Source organism: Sus scrofa, chromosome 13 (genome assembly GCF_054392235.1).
Source record: "Sus scrofa isolate SSC_HxYL_T2T_F1_AM1 chromosome 13, Sscrofa_HxYL_maternal_Yorkshire_Landrace_v2.0, whole genome shotgun sequence".
Taxonomy (NCBI): domain Eukaryota; kingdom Metazoa; phylum Chordata; class Mammalia; order Artiodactyla; family Suidae; genus Sus; species Sus scrofa.
In genome coordinates this window covers 34,130,665-34,144,408 of record NC_139395.1, presented here as the reverse complement: position 1 = coordinate 34,144,408, position 13,744 = coordinate 34,130,665, and the positions used below count along the sequence as shown (strand labels likewise).

The 13,744-nt window shown below is 37.8% G+C and overlaps 1 protein-coding gene across 50 annotated transcripts in view; it reads left to right on the top strand.

Annotated features, from left to right (window-relative positions):
* Window positions 1-13,744, top strand: part of CLASP2 (cytoplasmic linker associated protein 2) — a 205,172-nt gene that overhangs the window by 97,983 nt on the left and 93,445 nt on the right. For all 50 annotated transcript variants that reach the window (XM_084987576.1, XM_084987570.1, XM_084987575.1 and 47 more), the window contains 5 exons: window positions 1,004-1,139; window positions 7,084-7,154; window positions 10,170-10,229; window positions 11,564-11,641; window positions 12,999-13,166. In XM_084987576.1, the coding sequence (XP_084843702.1) occupies window positions 1,004-1,139; window positions 7,084-7,154; window positions 10,170-10,229; window positions 11,564-11,641; window positions 12,999-13,166 (513 nt within the window). The remainder of the gene's footprint in view (window positions 1-1,003; window positions 1,140-7,083; window positions 7,155-10,169; window positions 10,230-11,563; window positions 11,642-12,998; window positions 13,167-13,744) is intronic.

Here is a 13,744-nt window from a genome sequence, read left to right as displayed (position 1 = left end):
AATAAGATAGAAGTATAGAGAGATTAAGTAACTACAAGCTTTGTCAGAACTCTGATTACAGCGTGTTTCCTAAATGTTTTAACCAAAATCATGTTGAATTATTTAGACCGAATTAGTTGTGTAACTGCAGATTTGGAAAGAGAAGCAGATGTCTTTAGAATCACTCAACGAACCTGTGTATGGTGCAGTTGTATTTTCAGTCAGGAATTCTGAAATCCTACACCAGGAAGTCAGGGGGGAGTATTTGTGAATAAAATAATGGTGGTAACATTAATAGAAATAGAGAATGTGTCTTGAAGAGTACTGATTTGGGTAAGATTTTTCTTGTTTGTAAAATATTGTTAGACCTAAGATTTATATTAGGGCATCATGGAGTTTCCATCATGGTGCAGCGGAAACGAATCTGACTAGGAACCATGAGGTTGTGGGTTTGATCCCTGGCCTCGTTCAGTGGGTTAAGGATCCGGCGTTGCCGTGAGCTGTGGTATAGTTCACAGATGCTGCTTAGATCTGGCATTGCTATGGCTGTGGTGTATAGGCTGACAGCTATGGCAGCCATACCTCTGTTTCTTAGCCTGGGAACCTCCATATGCTGAGGGTGCAGCCCTAAAAAGCAAAAAAATAAAAAGATTTATATTAGGGCATCAGAATGGAAATATCTGATGAATAAAGACTAAACGTCAGGACAATCACAGTGGAATGTCTTATCTGACATATTAATGGTTAAATTCTGAGATCAGATGGCTTCTCCAAGTGCCACTGTAAAGAGAGGGTAAAATGCCAAATTTCAACTTTACACTAGACAGTTAAAAGAACCAGAAAAAGAAGGAGATACATAATATCTTCACTTCCCTTTCTCTTTTGTTTATCTCCCATTAGAACTAGTTAAAATAAAAATTTTTAAGTTAATTCATTAAAAGAATATTTTAAAATTATTTGGTCCTATCTATATTTAATGTTACACTCTTTTTTTAAAAAAAATATTTTTCGTCTTCCTTTGTAGCCATCTTTCGACAGTTTTGGGAAACAAGTTTGATCATGGCGCTGAAGCCATTGTACCTACACTTTTTAATCTCGTCCCCAATAGTGCAAAAGTCATGGCAACTTCTGGATGTGCAGCAATCAGATTCATAATTCGGGTAGGTTCTTTTCTTTCCTTCTCTTTCCTTTTTTCTGTCTTCCCTCCTCTCTCTGTGTGTCTGTCTGTCTCTCTGGTCTCTCTTGCAATGTACATAAATAAATCATTGGTATTTTTAAAACCCTGAGGGAAAATTACTTTTGAATTATTATTATTATTATTATTATTATTTTGCTTTTTAGGGCTGTATATGTGGCTTATGGAAGTTTCCAGACAAGGGGTTAAAAAAGAGCTGCAGCTGCTCGCCATAGCCACAGCCACAGCAACACAGGATCCGAGCCATGTGTGTGACCTACACCACAGCTTGCAGCAATGCTGGATACTTAACCCACTGACTGAGGCCAGGGATTGAACTCTCATCTTCATGGATACTAGTCGGATTCGTTACGGCTGAGCCACAACAGGAATGCCTGAGTTATTTTTCTGATAATAAAAGCAATGCACAGTTATTATAGAACATTTAAATAATACAGAGGATTACAAAGTAAACATCCTTGCATACAAAATATAGCACAACATACACATTACAGGTAGTAATAGGCAAATGTAAAACAGTAAACATGTTTTAGGCAGTGATAAAAGATGACAAGTTTTTAATATTTCTCATCATCCACATCTTGAAATTGCCCAAAACAACAGTTAAAAAAATAAATCTCTTCCCTTGAATTCTCTTCTGCATCTTTTCACTCTAGCCACTCAGTATATACTTTTGAAAATTTCTATTCTGTGCCCATGCAAACTATATCTACTACAAAATGTAAATGTGGTATTTATATGTTACACATATGTAAAAATGGTTTTTTAAACTTTTTAAATATCATATGCTTGGGCAGCTTTCCTTGTCCATACATATAATTCTTTTTAATGTCTAAATTAATTCTCTCTTAAAGGACATAACATTAAGTTATCCTCACATTTCTTCTCCATAAAGTTTGTGAAGTTCTTTTTCTCCATTCTCTACCAAGATTGTATATTATTAGTCTTTGAGAAGTTTCAGTAATTTAACAAATGAAATATTATTTCATATTCTGCTTTGCATTTCTCAGATTACTAGAGTGGTTAAGTTTTTTTTCCTTTAATAATTTTTCTATGGATGGCCAATTTATAATCTGTGTGTTTTTTCCTCACTGATTTCCAAGGCCTTTTTTATATATAATAAGTATAATCAGTCCTCCTTATCCATGGGTTCTGCATCCATGGATTAAACCAACCTCTAATGGCAAGTGCTGGCAGGAAAAAATTTTCCAAAAATTTCCAAAAAGCAAAACTTGAGTATGCCTCCTGCTGGCATCTATTTACATAACAATTTATGTTGTAATTACAACTATTTATCTATACATTGACATTATATGAACAGTAATAAGTAATCTAGAGATGACTTAAAGTGTACAGGAGGATGTGGGCTGGTTGCATGCAAATACTCTACCATATTATATAGGGAGTTGAGCATCTATGGATTTTGGTATCCTTATAGGGTCTTAGAACCAACCCCCATGGACACTGAGGGATGACTTTATATTAATTCCGTTTTATGTATGTTGCAAATATTTTCTACCAGTTTGTCAATTCTTCAAATATTGTTTAAGCTATCATTTGTTGTAATAGAGAACTTTAAAATTGTTTTGCATTGAGGTAACACTCCTTGTAAGTTTTATTATAGTTAAAACAACCTTCTCCATTTCACAATAATAAAATATTCAGATCTTTTAAACCTTTATAATTTTGTTTCTTAGATTTAGATCTTACTTTTATTTCTTTGTGAAAAAGGGGTATCTAACTTCATTTTCCCCCCAAATACAAAAAATACCAGTTGACCCAGTGGCATGTAGTGAATAGTTCAGTCTTTTCTTAAAATACCTCCGTTTTCATGTAGTGAATTTCCATAAATATATGGGTCTGTTTCTTAAATGTCTTTTCAGTTTCTTGGATCAGTTGGTCCACTCCTATTAAATGAAGTTTCTTTCTAATACTGCTGTATCAGAAGGTTTTTCCAGCAGTGAAATCCAGTGCCTATGAAGAAATCCTAGTGGGGTTTGTTACCACTGAACCTTGATGGGAACTCCAGATTTATTAATAATTTATAATTTCCATTTCAACTTTCTCTTTGAATTACTTAAGGGTATTTTTTGCATTTTCAGATGGCTCTTTTGTTCTCATCATTTTGTAATTTTGTGACATTCTGATTATAGAATTTGATTGTACAATTTATTTTTCAGTGAATAACCTGAAGTTTGTTAATATCCTACTACATTATAAGTCTATGTAGGTAATCTTTTAGTAGTTGCAAAATATGGAATTTGTTTATAGAGTACTAATTTATTCACCACTAAATCTATCTTGGTATTTATATTATTCAAATTCTTTAAGGTTGTTTTGTTTTGTTTTGTTTTGCCACACCTGCAGCATGTGGAAGTTCCCAGCCAGGGACTGAATCTGAGCCACAGCTGTGGTAACATTGGATCCTTAGCCCTTGTGCCACAGTGGGAACTCCTATGGTCTCCTTTTCTTTTTTTAGAAGCTTCTTTATTTGGCAGATTCTGATTTTTATTTTCAACAACTTTGTTTTCCTAACAATTCTTGTTTTATGTATAAATACTTTATGTATGGTAAAAGCTTTTGACGCCTACCATCTTAAAAGAAGTATTTTTTTCTTTCCTGTCTTTTCTGTTTTCTGTTCTTTGTGCCTTCTCACCTGTTTCATTATTTTCTTAGCAGTTCCTTATTCTTTGTTGGTATTAAGAATAAAACCTATGTTTCACTCCCCCCACCTTTTAAAGAGTGTATATTTTATCTTACTCACATCTTTTTTCCACTTAACCACTAAATTGAGCAATGACATTTTCATTTTCAGCAATTGAAGTTAACTGGATTTTTATGCTTTCACTCCTATCCAGTGTTTATTAGTAAACTTTTACCTGCATTTTAAGTTTTTGTTTGGTTTTAATATATTCTCAATTTTCATGTGTATTTATCTTTGCATATTTTGAAATGGCTTTTCTTTGCTCTTATATAAAAACTAAGATAACTGGACTTTAGGTTCACATTTCTTTTCCCTCAGAGTTGCTTCCTTTTCACTCAGAATTGTTTTCTTAACTTTTTCTCACTTGTTTTCCCTAAGTGAGATATCATTTGATTCTTTTATTTTAAAAAATAAGCAAATAAATTTTAGGATGCTTTATGTCAGGAGTTTCCTCACAGCAGGCGTCTTTCATTAGTGCTTTCCATACACAGTAGATTAAGATTTCTGACTTGGACTTCCTGTTATAACTCAGTGGTTAACGAACCCGACTAGTATCCATGAGGATGCGGGTTTGATCCCTGGCCTCACTCAGTGGTTTAAGCATCCAGCATTGCTGTGAGCTCTGGTATAGATCGCAGATGCTGCGCAGATCCCACATTGCTGTGGCTGTGGCATAGGCTGGCAGCTACAGCACCAATTTGACCCCTAGCCTGCGAACCTCCATATTCCATGGGTACAGCCCTAAAAAGACAAAAGACAAAGAAAAAGAAAAAAGAAAAAAATAGGATTTCTGAGTAAAATTAAGTTTCCTTAAATTTACGCTCATTTTCATGGATCATTTATTTATTGCTTCTGCTTATCATTTATCATTTCTTGAATAATTTTTTGTCTCCTGTCTTAGATGTGTGTGTTCTCAGGAAAAATTCCTTTAAATTCTCCTTACTTGACAGTACAACTTTGCCATTCTTAGATTTGTTTACTCTTGATATATTGTTTTCAAATTGCTCTTTTTTTCATGAGCTTGTCTCATATTATTGATGAATGCTCTCCTATCATCTCACGGAAAATACAAATCAGGTATTTTGTTGTTGTTTTACATTATTTTCTGTATTCTGTATTCTGTTTCCCAGGTGACTGCTTCTAAGTTGTTCTGACTTAGTGTTTGGTTGTAGGTGTCATCCGTAATTCCGAGAGTCATTTTTTATTTTCCTTTGGTACAGCTCCCCCTGCATATGGTGTAGCCACTGCCTCTCCATCCCTGCCACTGTGTTGGATGTGAGTTAATTAGCAGTAGGATTTTGAGGAGGTTATAAGAGTAGGAGAATGGTAGTTGAGACCTCCTGTGGCTTCAACTTCACAGTTATGTTCGGGAAAGTAATGTTCTTCTGGATGCCCCAAAGGAGTGGGTCCTCAGAGCCCTTCCATGCTAAAGGTAACAGCCGAATAATGTGCAGGTCAATATTCTGCTTCATTATCTTCATCTTGAACGACTTAAAGTCTGTGAGTGGTTCCCTCTGTAGGAGCTAAAAAAAGTTTTCCCTCTGGTTTTGGAGAAGTTAGTTGTGGCACATACACACACTGATGTGCCCTCACATTCTCCTTCAGTGAAAGGCTCATTTCCCCAATACTGGAAGCACTGTTTGCAGAGTTTCATCTTCCAGCCTCTTTAAGGACCGCTTCAGCTTGCAGAGAGCTGCCTTCCCAAGGTCTTATGTCTTCCTAGTTATGGGCCACATTCAGTCACTGATTCGAACTGTAAAGGTTTGGCCGTCCAAGACCAATTTGACACTATTCCGAAGGGCCATTTTAGCTCCAGAGCTCCCCACTGGCTTTGGGCAAGGATATCTTTGGGCCACATCACAGATTGATTTCTTCCTCTATGCACTCCTGCTCTGTCTCCTCCCTTCCACAGCTGTTCATCCCAAGAGTACTTCTTAATATCCTCAATGCTGAACTCCATCTTAGAGCCTGCTTCCTAGGTAACCCAGCCTGTACCATTAGCTAAGAGGAAACATGGGAGACTTAAAGCATCAAATGTGTATGCTTAGGTTACGATTTTACTCTTATGTCTATTATGAACTTTTTAGTGTTTGCATCACTGAAGAACATAAGATTACTAATAGAAATCAGAATATTAGATATACTGAACTTTACCTGAATCCTAGAGAACTTTGGCTCAGCTAGAATGAAAGTTCAGTTAAAATCACCATTTCAGGAGTTCCCGTCATGGCTCAGTGGCTAATGAACCCAACTAGCATCCCTGAGGACATGGGTTCAATCCCTGGCCTCGCTCAGTGGGTTAAGGATCCGGCATTACCGTGAGCTGTAGTATAGGTCACAGAAATGGCTTGGATCCTTTGTTGCTGTGGCTGTGGCATAGGCCAGTGGCTACAGCTCTGATTTGACCCCTAGCCTGGTAACCTCCATGTGGTGTGGGTGCAGCCATAAAAAGACAAAAGACAAAAAAAAAAAAAAAAATCGCCATTTCAAAGTACATTCACAGTACTTACATAGATTCATTCTGATAATCTGCTTTGATGACATAGCAGTTACTGTCTTCTACCAGTAAGAGCGATGGTACTTCAGAAAATAAATAAATAAAGAAAATAAGATAAACACAGGAGTTCCCGTTGTGGCTCAGTGGTTAATGAATCCAACTAGGAACCACGAGGTTGTGGTTTCGATCCCTGGCCTTGCTCAGTGGGTTAAGGATCCAGCATTGCTGTGAGCTTTGGTGTAGGTTGCAGACGCGGCTTGGATCCCACGTTGCTGTGGCTGTGGCATAGGCCAGCGGCTATAGCTCTGATTCGACCCCTAGCCTGGGAACCTCCATATGCCGCAGGTGCAGGCCTGGAAAAGGCAAAAAGACAAAAAAAAAAAAAAAAAAAAGAACAGATACATGCCGGGTCATTCTTGGTGCTCCCTCCCCCCAGAGTACACTATCCTAATAGTTCTCTGCTATTATAATTAACTCTTTTTTATTATTTAATATTTTAAGCATTTCTGTCCTTCTGAAACTATGTCATTACTGTTAACTTTAACTTGGGAAAATATTTTGACTGCTCTAAATTTCTTTCAGAATCTGATTTTATGGTACTTTTGTCCTGTTCTAATGTAACGAAATACTTGAATGTAAGGTAAATGGCAAAAAGGATTGTGTGAAGTACACAGGATTTTTCAACCTTTTCTAAAATGTCTTTTTCAGCATACTCATGTACCCAGACTTATACCTTTAATAACAAGCAATTGCACATCAAAATCAGTTCCTGTAAGGAGGTAAGTTTTAGGAGAAACTATTCCTTGTGTAGCTTTATGTCGAATATTCTTACATTATGTTTAATTCTTAGTTGTGTACCAAAATTAGTTGTCATCAATTTTTTCCTTCCTAGAAACCTTATTTAAAAATGTTATATCATGTCATATAGGAGAAAAGGGAACAAAACAGTCACTGTGACCACCCATGTTTCTGGGTCTTATCCTGTTAAGGTTTGGTTTATTTGGGGCACTAGTTTGGTTTTCAGAGAGTATAGATTCCAGAGTAGGGCCTCCCTTAGAGTCCTACAACTGCAACCATTGACTGTCCTGTCTCAGGCAGTTAACTGCCCTGAACCTCAGTGTCTACATATGTTTGTAGGGCTGATGATGTGGACCCCAAAAAGAGGTGAGGATTAAATGAGATGCATACTAGTAGAACTGAACATAATGTTTGGCATAGAGTATACAGCCATAACAGGTCAATCAGTCAGTATCTCTTTCCTTATGATTTCTACAGTCTTTAATAGCACCACTATTGCCATCATTCATAAAGATAGCAAAAACAGGATTTGTGCATTGGATGTTTAAGAAAATTGTAAAGAACTTTTTCTCTTGTTTATTTGATAAATATGTTTATTAAAGTACTTAATGTTAAGAAGAAGCTAAATAAGATATCATTATTATCTGTAAGTGATTTGGAGTTTGGGTGACAGTTGTTTAATTACTTCTCTCTTATGTTAGGGGTCAGCAGACAACAACAGCCCACTGGTCAAATCTGTCCAGCAATCTAGTTTTATTATAGCACACAAGTTAAGGCTGTTTCTTACATTTTGAAGGGTGGTTGAAAAGGGGGAAAGAAGGAAAATATGAAATAGAGACTGTGTAGTTCACAAAGCCTAAAACATTTACCTACCCACCCCTTTACAGAAAAGGTTTACCAATCTGTCTTGCATTGAACAAAATGGTAATTGGAGAAATAGGAATGTGACAGAGAAGAGGAAGTCAGAGAATGAGTCAGTACCTCTCTGGAAAGAGAATGGGATAAAACCTGAGCAGAGGTGGAAAGCTATGTTGCTTGCTGCCAGGCCATTGGGCAGCCCCCAAGGCCAGAGCACATGATAAGTGGGAGGCTCAGTAGGAAACAAGGCTGATTGGCTGGGGAGATAGCTTGAAGTCACAGCATAGAGGGCTTTGAATGTCAGGAAGAGACACTTTGCCATTGTTCCATTAGCGATTTTTGATGAGGAGGTAATGTCATCCATCCTAGTTTTTATTCCAGCTATATGAGCAGTGATTAAAAAGACAATGAGAAGCTTTGGTCTAATTAAGTAGGAGAGGAAGGATCTGTGCTGTATAGTGGGAAAAAAATAAAATAAAAAGGAAGTTACAGAGATGGGCAGCAGGAATTTCTGTTTCAAAAAAACAAACAAAGAGGAAGGGTCTGAACTAGAGCTGTATTTATGACAATTGGTTGAAGGAGATTTTATTTAGTAAATCCAAGAGATTTCAGGTATAGAAATGAAACTTGATAGTTGGGTATGGATGAGGGAGGTGATGTCAGGTGCTTTGGGCTGTGATGTCTGGAGTCAGAATGCCAGCAGGTTTAAATCCCAACTTTATCACTTTGGACAGGTTAATTTAACCTTTATGTTTCTCGTTTTGTGATTTGTATTATACGGGCTGCAAGACTAGATTTGAGAGGGTAAGGAGTAATTTGTTCTTTTGTATGTAGTATTTGAGTTAACATTTCCTGCCTGTGTAGAGCTGACTGTGAGCTGCTTGACACTTTGACACTGAATTGAAGAACTAGTGCTAGAGATAAAGAACTAGATGTGAGAAGTACAGCTGATGGGCAGTGCTAAGGGCACAGGTGATACTGCCCAAGGAGAGACTGTAAATGGGAAGTGGGCTGAAATCAGCACTAACCAGGTAGGCACATATTTAAGGGTAGGTGGAGGAAAAGTGTTAATAAAGGAAGAAAAAAAAGGGCAGAGCTGTGTCATCAGATGCCAGAAAAGAAGAGAAGCTCAAGCATGAGATAATTGAAGAATTTGAGAAGGCTTAGGAGAAAACATGCAAATATCTGCTGAAGAATCATATATTTGGAGTTCCCATCGTGGCGCAGTGGTTAATGAATCCGACTAGGAACCATGAGGTTGTGGGTTCGATCCCTGCCCTTGCTCAGTGGGTTAAGGATCTGGCGTTGCTGTGAGCTGTGGTGTAGGTTGCAGACGCAGCTCTGATCCCGCGTTGTTGTGGCTCTGGCGTAGGCCGGTGACTACAGCTCCGATTCAACCCCTAGCCTGGGAACCTCCATATGCCGCGGGAGCGGCCCAAGAAATAGCAACAATAACAACAACAACAACAACAAAAAAGACAAAAGACAAAAAAAAAAAAAAAAATAAGAATCATATATTTAAGGAAACAAATGTAGAAATAGAAGAAAATGTTCCTGGTCACCATCATATATCTTCAGTTTCTAGTGCATAGTATGTTTGATAAGTATCTTTTGAATTAAGTTAAATTTTAAATTTGACATTTTAAGTTAAAACTATGTGAAACTCTTAAGGTCTTGTTGAACTATTAAGCATAGGAATGGTTGGAGCCTTGGAGTTCCCATTGTGGTGGAGTGGAAATGAATCCAACTAGTAACCATGAGGTTGGGGGTTTGATCCCTGGCCTCACTCACTGAGTTAAGGATCTGGCATTGCTGTGAACTGTGGTGTAGGTTACCCATGTGGCCTGGGTTCTATGTTGCTGTGGCTATGGTGTAGGCCGGCAGCTGTAGCTCCAATTCAACCCCTAGCCTGGGAAGCCACTCCATATGCTGTGGGTGTGACCCTAAAAAGCAAAAAAAAAAAAAAAAAAAAGTTGGAGACCTAAAATAAGTATTTGGTAGTAAAGATATCTAAAAAGATTTCTTATTCAGGGAGCAAAGTGCAATGTTATGGAAGAAAGTGTTAATTAATTAACATTTAGTTATAGATTAATATAACTTAATATAATGTTAAGTTATAATTATCTTTTCTTTTGCAGGCGTTCATTTGAATTTTTAGATTTATTGTTACAGGAGTGGCAGACTCACTCATTGGAAAGGTATCGACTCTTCCTCTCCCCATCACTCTCCCTCCCATTGTCATCAGTTCCTTAGAAATTGATGGTATTGGTTTTGCATTATTTCTCATTTTGCTTTAAAAGCTGTTTGTACTGGTTTTCCTTTAAAGCTGTGGTGCTCCTCTTATTCATTAAAGCTGTGATTTTCTTCTCTATGGGGTGATTGAGGGTCTCTTAGGTGAAATGGGTTATATAAAATATTCCAGGTTAAATTGAGTAAATATTTTAAAATGTATCTCTAGTCACATAAGATAGGTTTCTTAGAGTGTAATTAAGTAATGAATGGTTTAAGATAGAAGAAAGGCACTTCCTTTCAGAGGAAAGAGATTTTAAAAATAGAGATTAATTGGAAAGTTTTTCCACACCGCCTGTCACGTATCATTGGTCAAGTATGTACTGGGCAGTGTCTAATGATGCTCTGAGGTGAGCAAGAGACAATTGTGGTTAGCTGTTGTCTCAGTGGCTGTTTGCATGACTGTATTTGTCATTAATTTCAAGTTTGAAGCTTGAGGTATATATGCCTTTATATTGAACACGTTGCTAATTTTCATTTTCATGGAAATCACTAAATCTATTCATAACCTATTTTTTAAAAACAATTCATTGTTTAATGCAGGCATGATATAATTCCAAGGTTTCCTTAAGTTCTTTTTTGGCAGCTACTATTCAGTTGGTTAGATCATAACTGATCATACTATTAGCAAATCATTTTCTACAATGATAGGTTAGTGAGGAACTACACAAAAGGCTTTTTTTAATTCATGAAAAATTTTAATTTGAGTAGTATATATCTGGACTCTGTTTAAAAATAATTATGTCCAGGAGTTTCCGTCGTGGTGCAGTGGTTAACGAATCCGACTAGGAACCATGAGGTTGCGGGTTCGGTCCCTGCCCTTGCTCAGTGCGTTGACGATCCAGCGTTGCCATGAGCTGTGGTGTGGGTTGCAGATGCAGCTCGGATCCCGAGTTGCTGTGGCTCTGGCGTAGGCCAGTGGCTACAGCTCCGATTCGACCCCTAGCCTGGGAACCTCCATACGCCGCGGGAGCGGCCCAAGAAATAGCAAAAAGACAAAAAAAAAAAAAAAAAAAAAAAATGTTCAGTTTTATAGTTTTCGACTTGTCAGAAGGAAAGCATACATGAATGAAATGTATGAGATGTGTTATTAGGAAATCTTTTGTGGTCTTAGGTTTATTATTGTATACTAATTATCTTTTTATCTCCCCTGCCCCTTTGTGATTGATGAGTAACATAGAGGCAGTATCATTTGTGGTAAAATACCTTTTGCATGTGAATCTAAAGATGTTTTATTTTATAGGCATGCAGCTGTCTTGGTTGAAACTATTAAAAAGGGAATTCATGATGCAGATGCTGAGGCCAGAGTGGAGGCAAGAAAGTAAGTCTGTAATGCGTCTTTATGACTTTTTTTTTTTTTTGTCTTTTTGCCTTTTCTAGGGCCATACCCACGGTATATGGAGCTTCCCAGGCTAGGGGTCTAATTGGAGCTGTAGCCGCTGGCCTATGCCAGAGCCACAGCAACATAGGATCCAAGCCGTGTCTTAGACCTATACCACAACTCACAGCAAGCTGGATCTTTAACCCACTGAGCGAGGCCAAGGATGGAACCCACAACCTCATGGTTCCTAGTTGGATTCATTAACCACTGAGCCATGATAGGAACTCCTCTTTATGACATTTTAAAAGACCATGCTTTGGTCTTTTCTTTGACAAGATTTATATTGGAAGAATGAAAATATCAGAAGTGTTCTAAGTATTCCATTTGATTAGCTTTTTTTGTTTTTGTTTTTGTTTTTTGCTTTTTAGTGCCTCTCTTGCAGCACATGGAGATTCCCAGGCGAGGGGTCAAATTGGAGCTTCATCTGCCGCCCTATGCCACAGCCACAGCAATGTGGGATCCAAGCTGCATCTGCGACCTATACCACAGCTCTCAGCAATGCCAGATCCTTAAACCTGTGAGTGAGGCCAGGGACCAAACCCACATCCTCATGGATGCTAGTTGGGTTCGTAACCTACTCAGCCCACAACAGGAACTCCCTCACTAGCTCTTACTACAACTGAGATTGATTTTTCTCCATCAATTCTGTCCTGGATGTCTTAATGATTAATTTCACATTTTTCATTTACATATTCATCAGTATTTCTGTTCCATCATAACATATCCACTTTTGTTGTGAATAAAAATAACTAATTTATTGAGCATGTGTTATGTACCTGGTACTGCCTGGGACAGTTGGTATACGTTTTTTTCTAATCCTTAAAATGCTTCCACAAAGGTGCTATCTCTTTAGATTGGCAACTGAAGTTTGGAGATTTGGGAGTTTATTCAAGGGCACACAGTAAGGATTATGGTCAGGTTTTGAACTGAGATCTGTTTTTCTCAAAAGCCTGCCATTCTTCTAACAAAACTTGTCAAATTTAGAAAATATTCCTTTGGTATATTGTGGGTATATTAAAAACCAGTGGGCAGAGTTCCCTTGTGGCTAAGTGGGTTAAGGATCTGGCATCATTACTGCCATGGCTCAGGTCACTGCTGTGACATGCGTTTGGTCCCTGGCCCAGGAAATTCTGCATGCTGCAGGTACGGCCAAACCCGGCTCCTCCTCCCCAAAAATGTGTGGCCTTTAAATTCAGACCTCTTGAATGTACACATTTTACAATTAATGTCTAATCATGCAAAGTTATTACTTTAAGATTTTTTTTTTTATTTTGTTGTTTGTTCATTTGTTTTTCAGGACATATATGGGTCTTAGAAACCACTTTCCTGGTGAAGCTGAAACATTGTATAATTCCCTTGAGCCCTCTTATCAGAAGAGTCTTCAGACCTACTTAAAGAGTTCTGGCAGTGTAGCATCTCTTCCACAATCAGACAGGTCCTCATCTAGCTCACAGGAAAGTCTCAAGTAAGGTCATATGAATGATTGTTGATTTCTTCCTCTCTCTAGCTCCCCGGAGTTCCTTAAGTCGGATGGTTGCATATCTCATCGTTTTCACTTAAAGCCATGAAAGAATGATGCCTGAATGTGCTTATTTTCTGCTGTTTTCTCAAGGGTTGAATTACATACTTCTCTTTACATGAAGAGTTCAGTGATTCAAATTTTTGTTTCTGTATGTTCATGTCTGTGAAAAAAATTGGGAAGCACTAATTTATATACTTTTCTTAATACCCCGAAAATAGTCCATAATGTAAATGTCCCACTTCTAGGGCATTGTAGCGGAGGAGTTGTAACAGATTCAGAAGTCATCTTACAGCTCTTACACAGCACTGGGTGACTGGTCAAAATTGCACTGCCTTCTTTCCTCGCCCCTTTCACAGCATAGGATTTCAGCAAATCCCTCAAAGGGGCAAAATTATATGACTCACTTCTCTATAACTCCACTCCTATCATTATGTTGGCTACCTCAAAGCCTTGCTGCCTTGGCAGCCTTGCCCCTATTTTCTGTCTCTCTAACCACATGAGATTGCTAAGATCTCCAATGC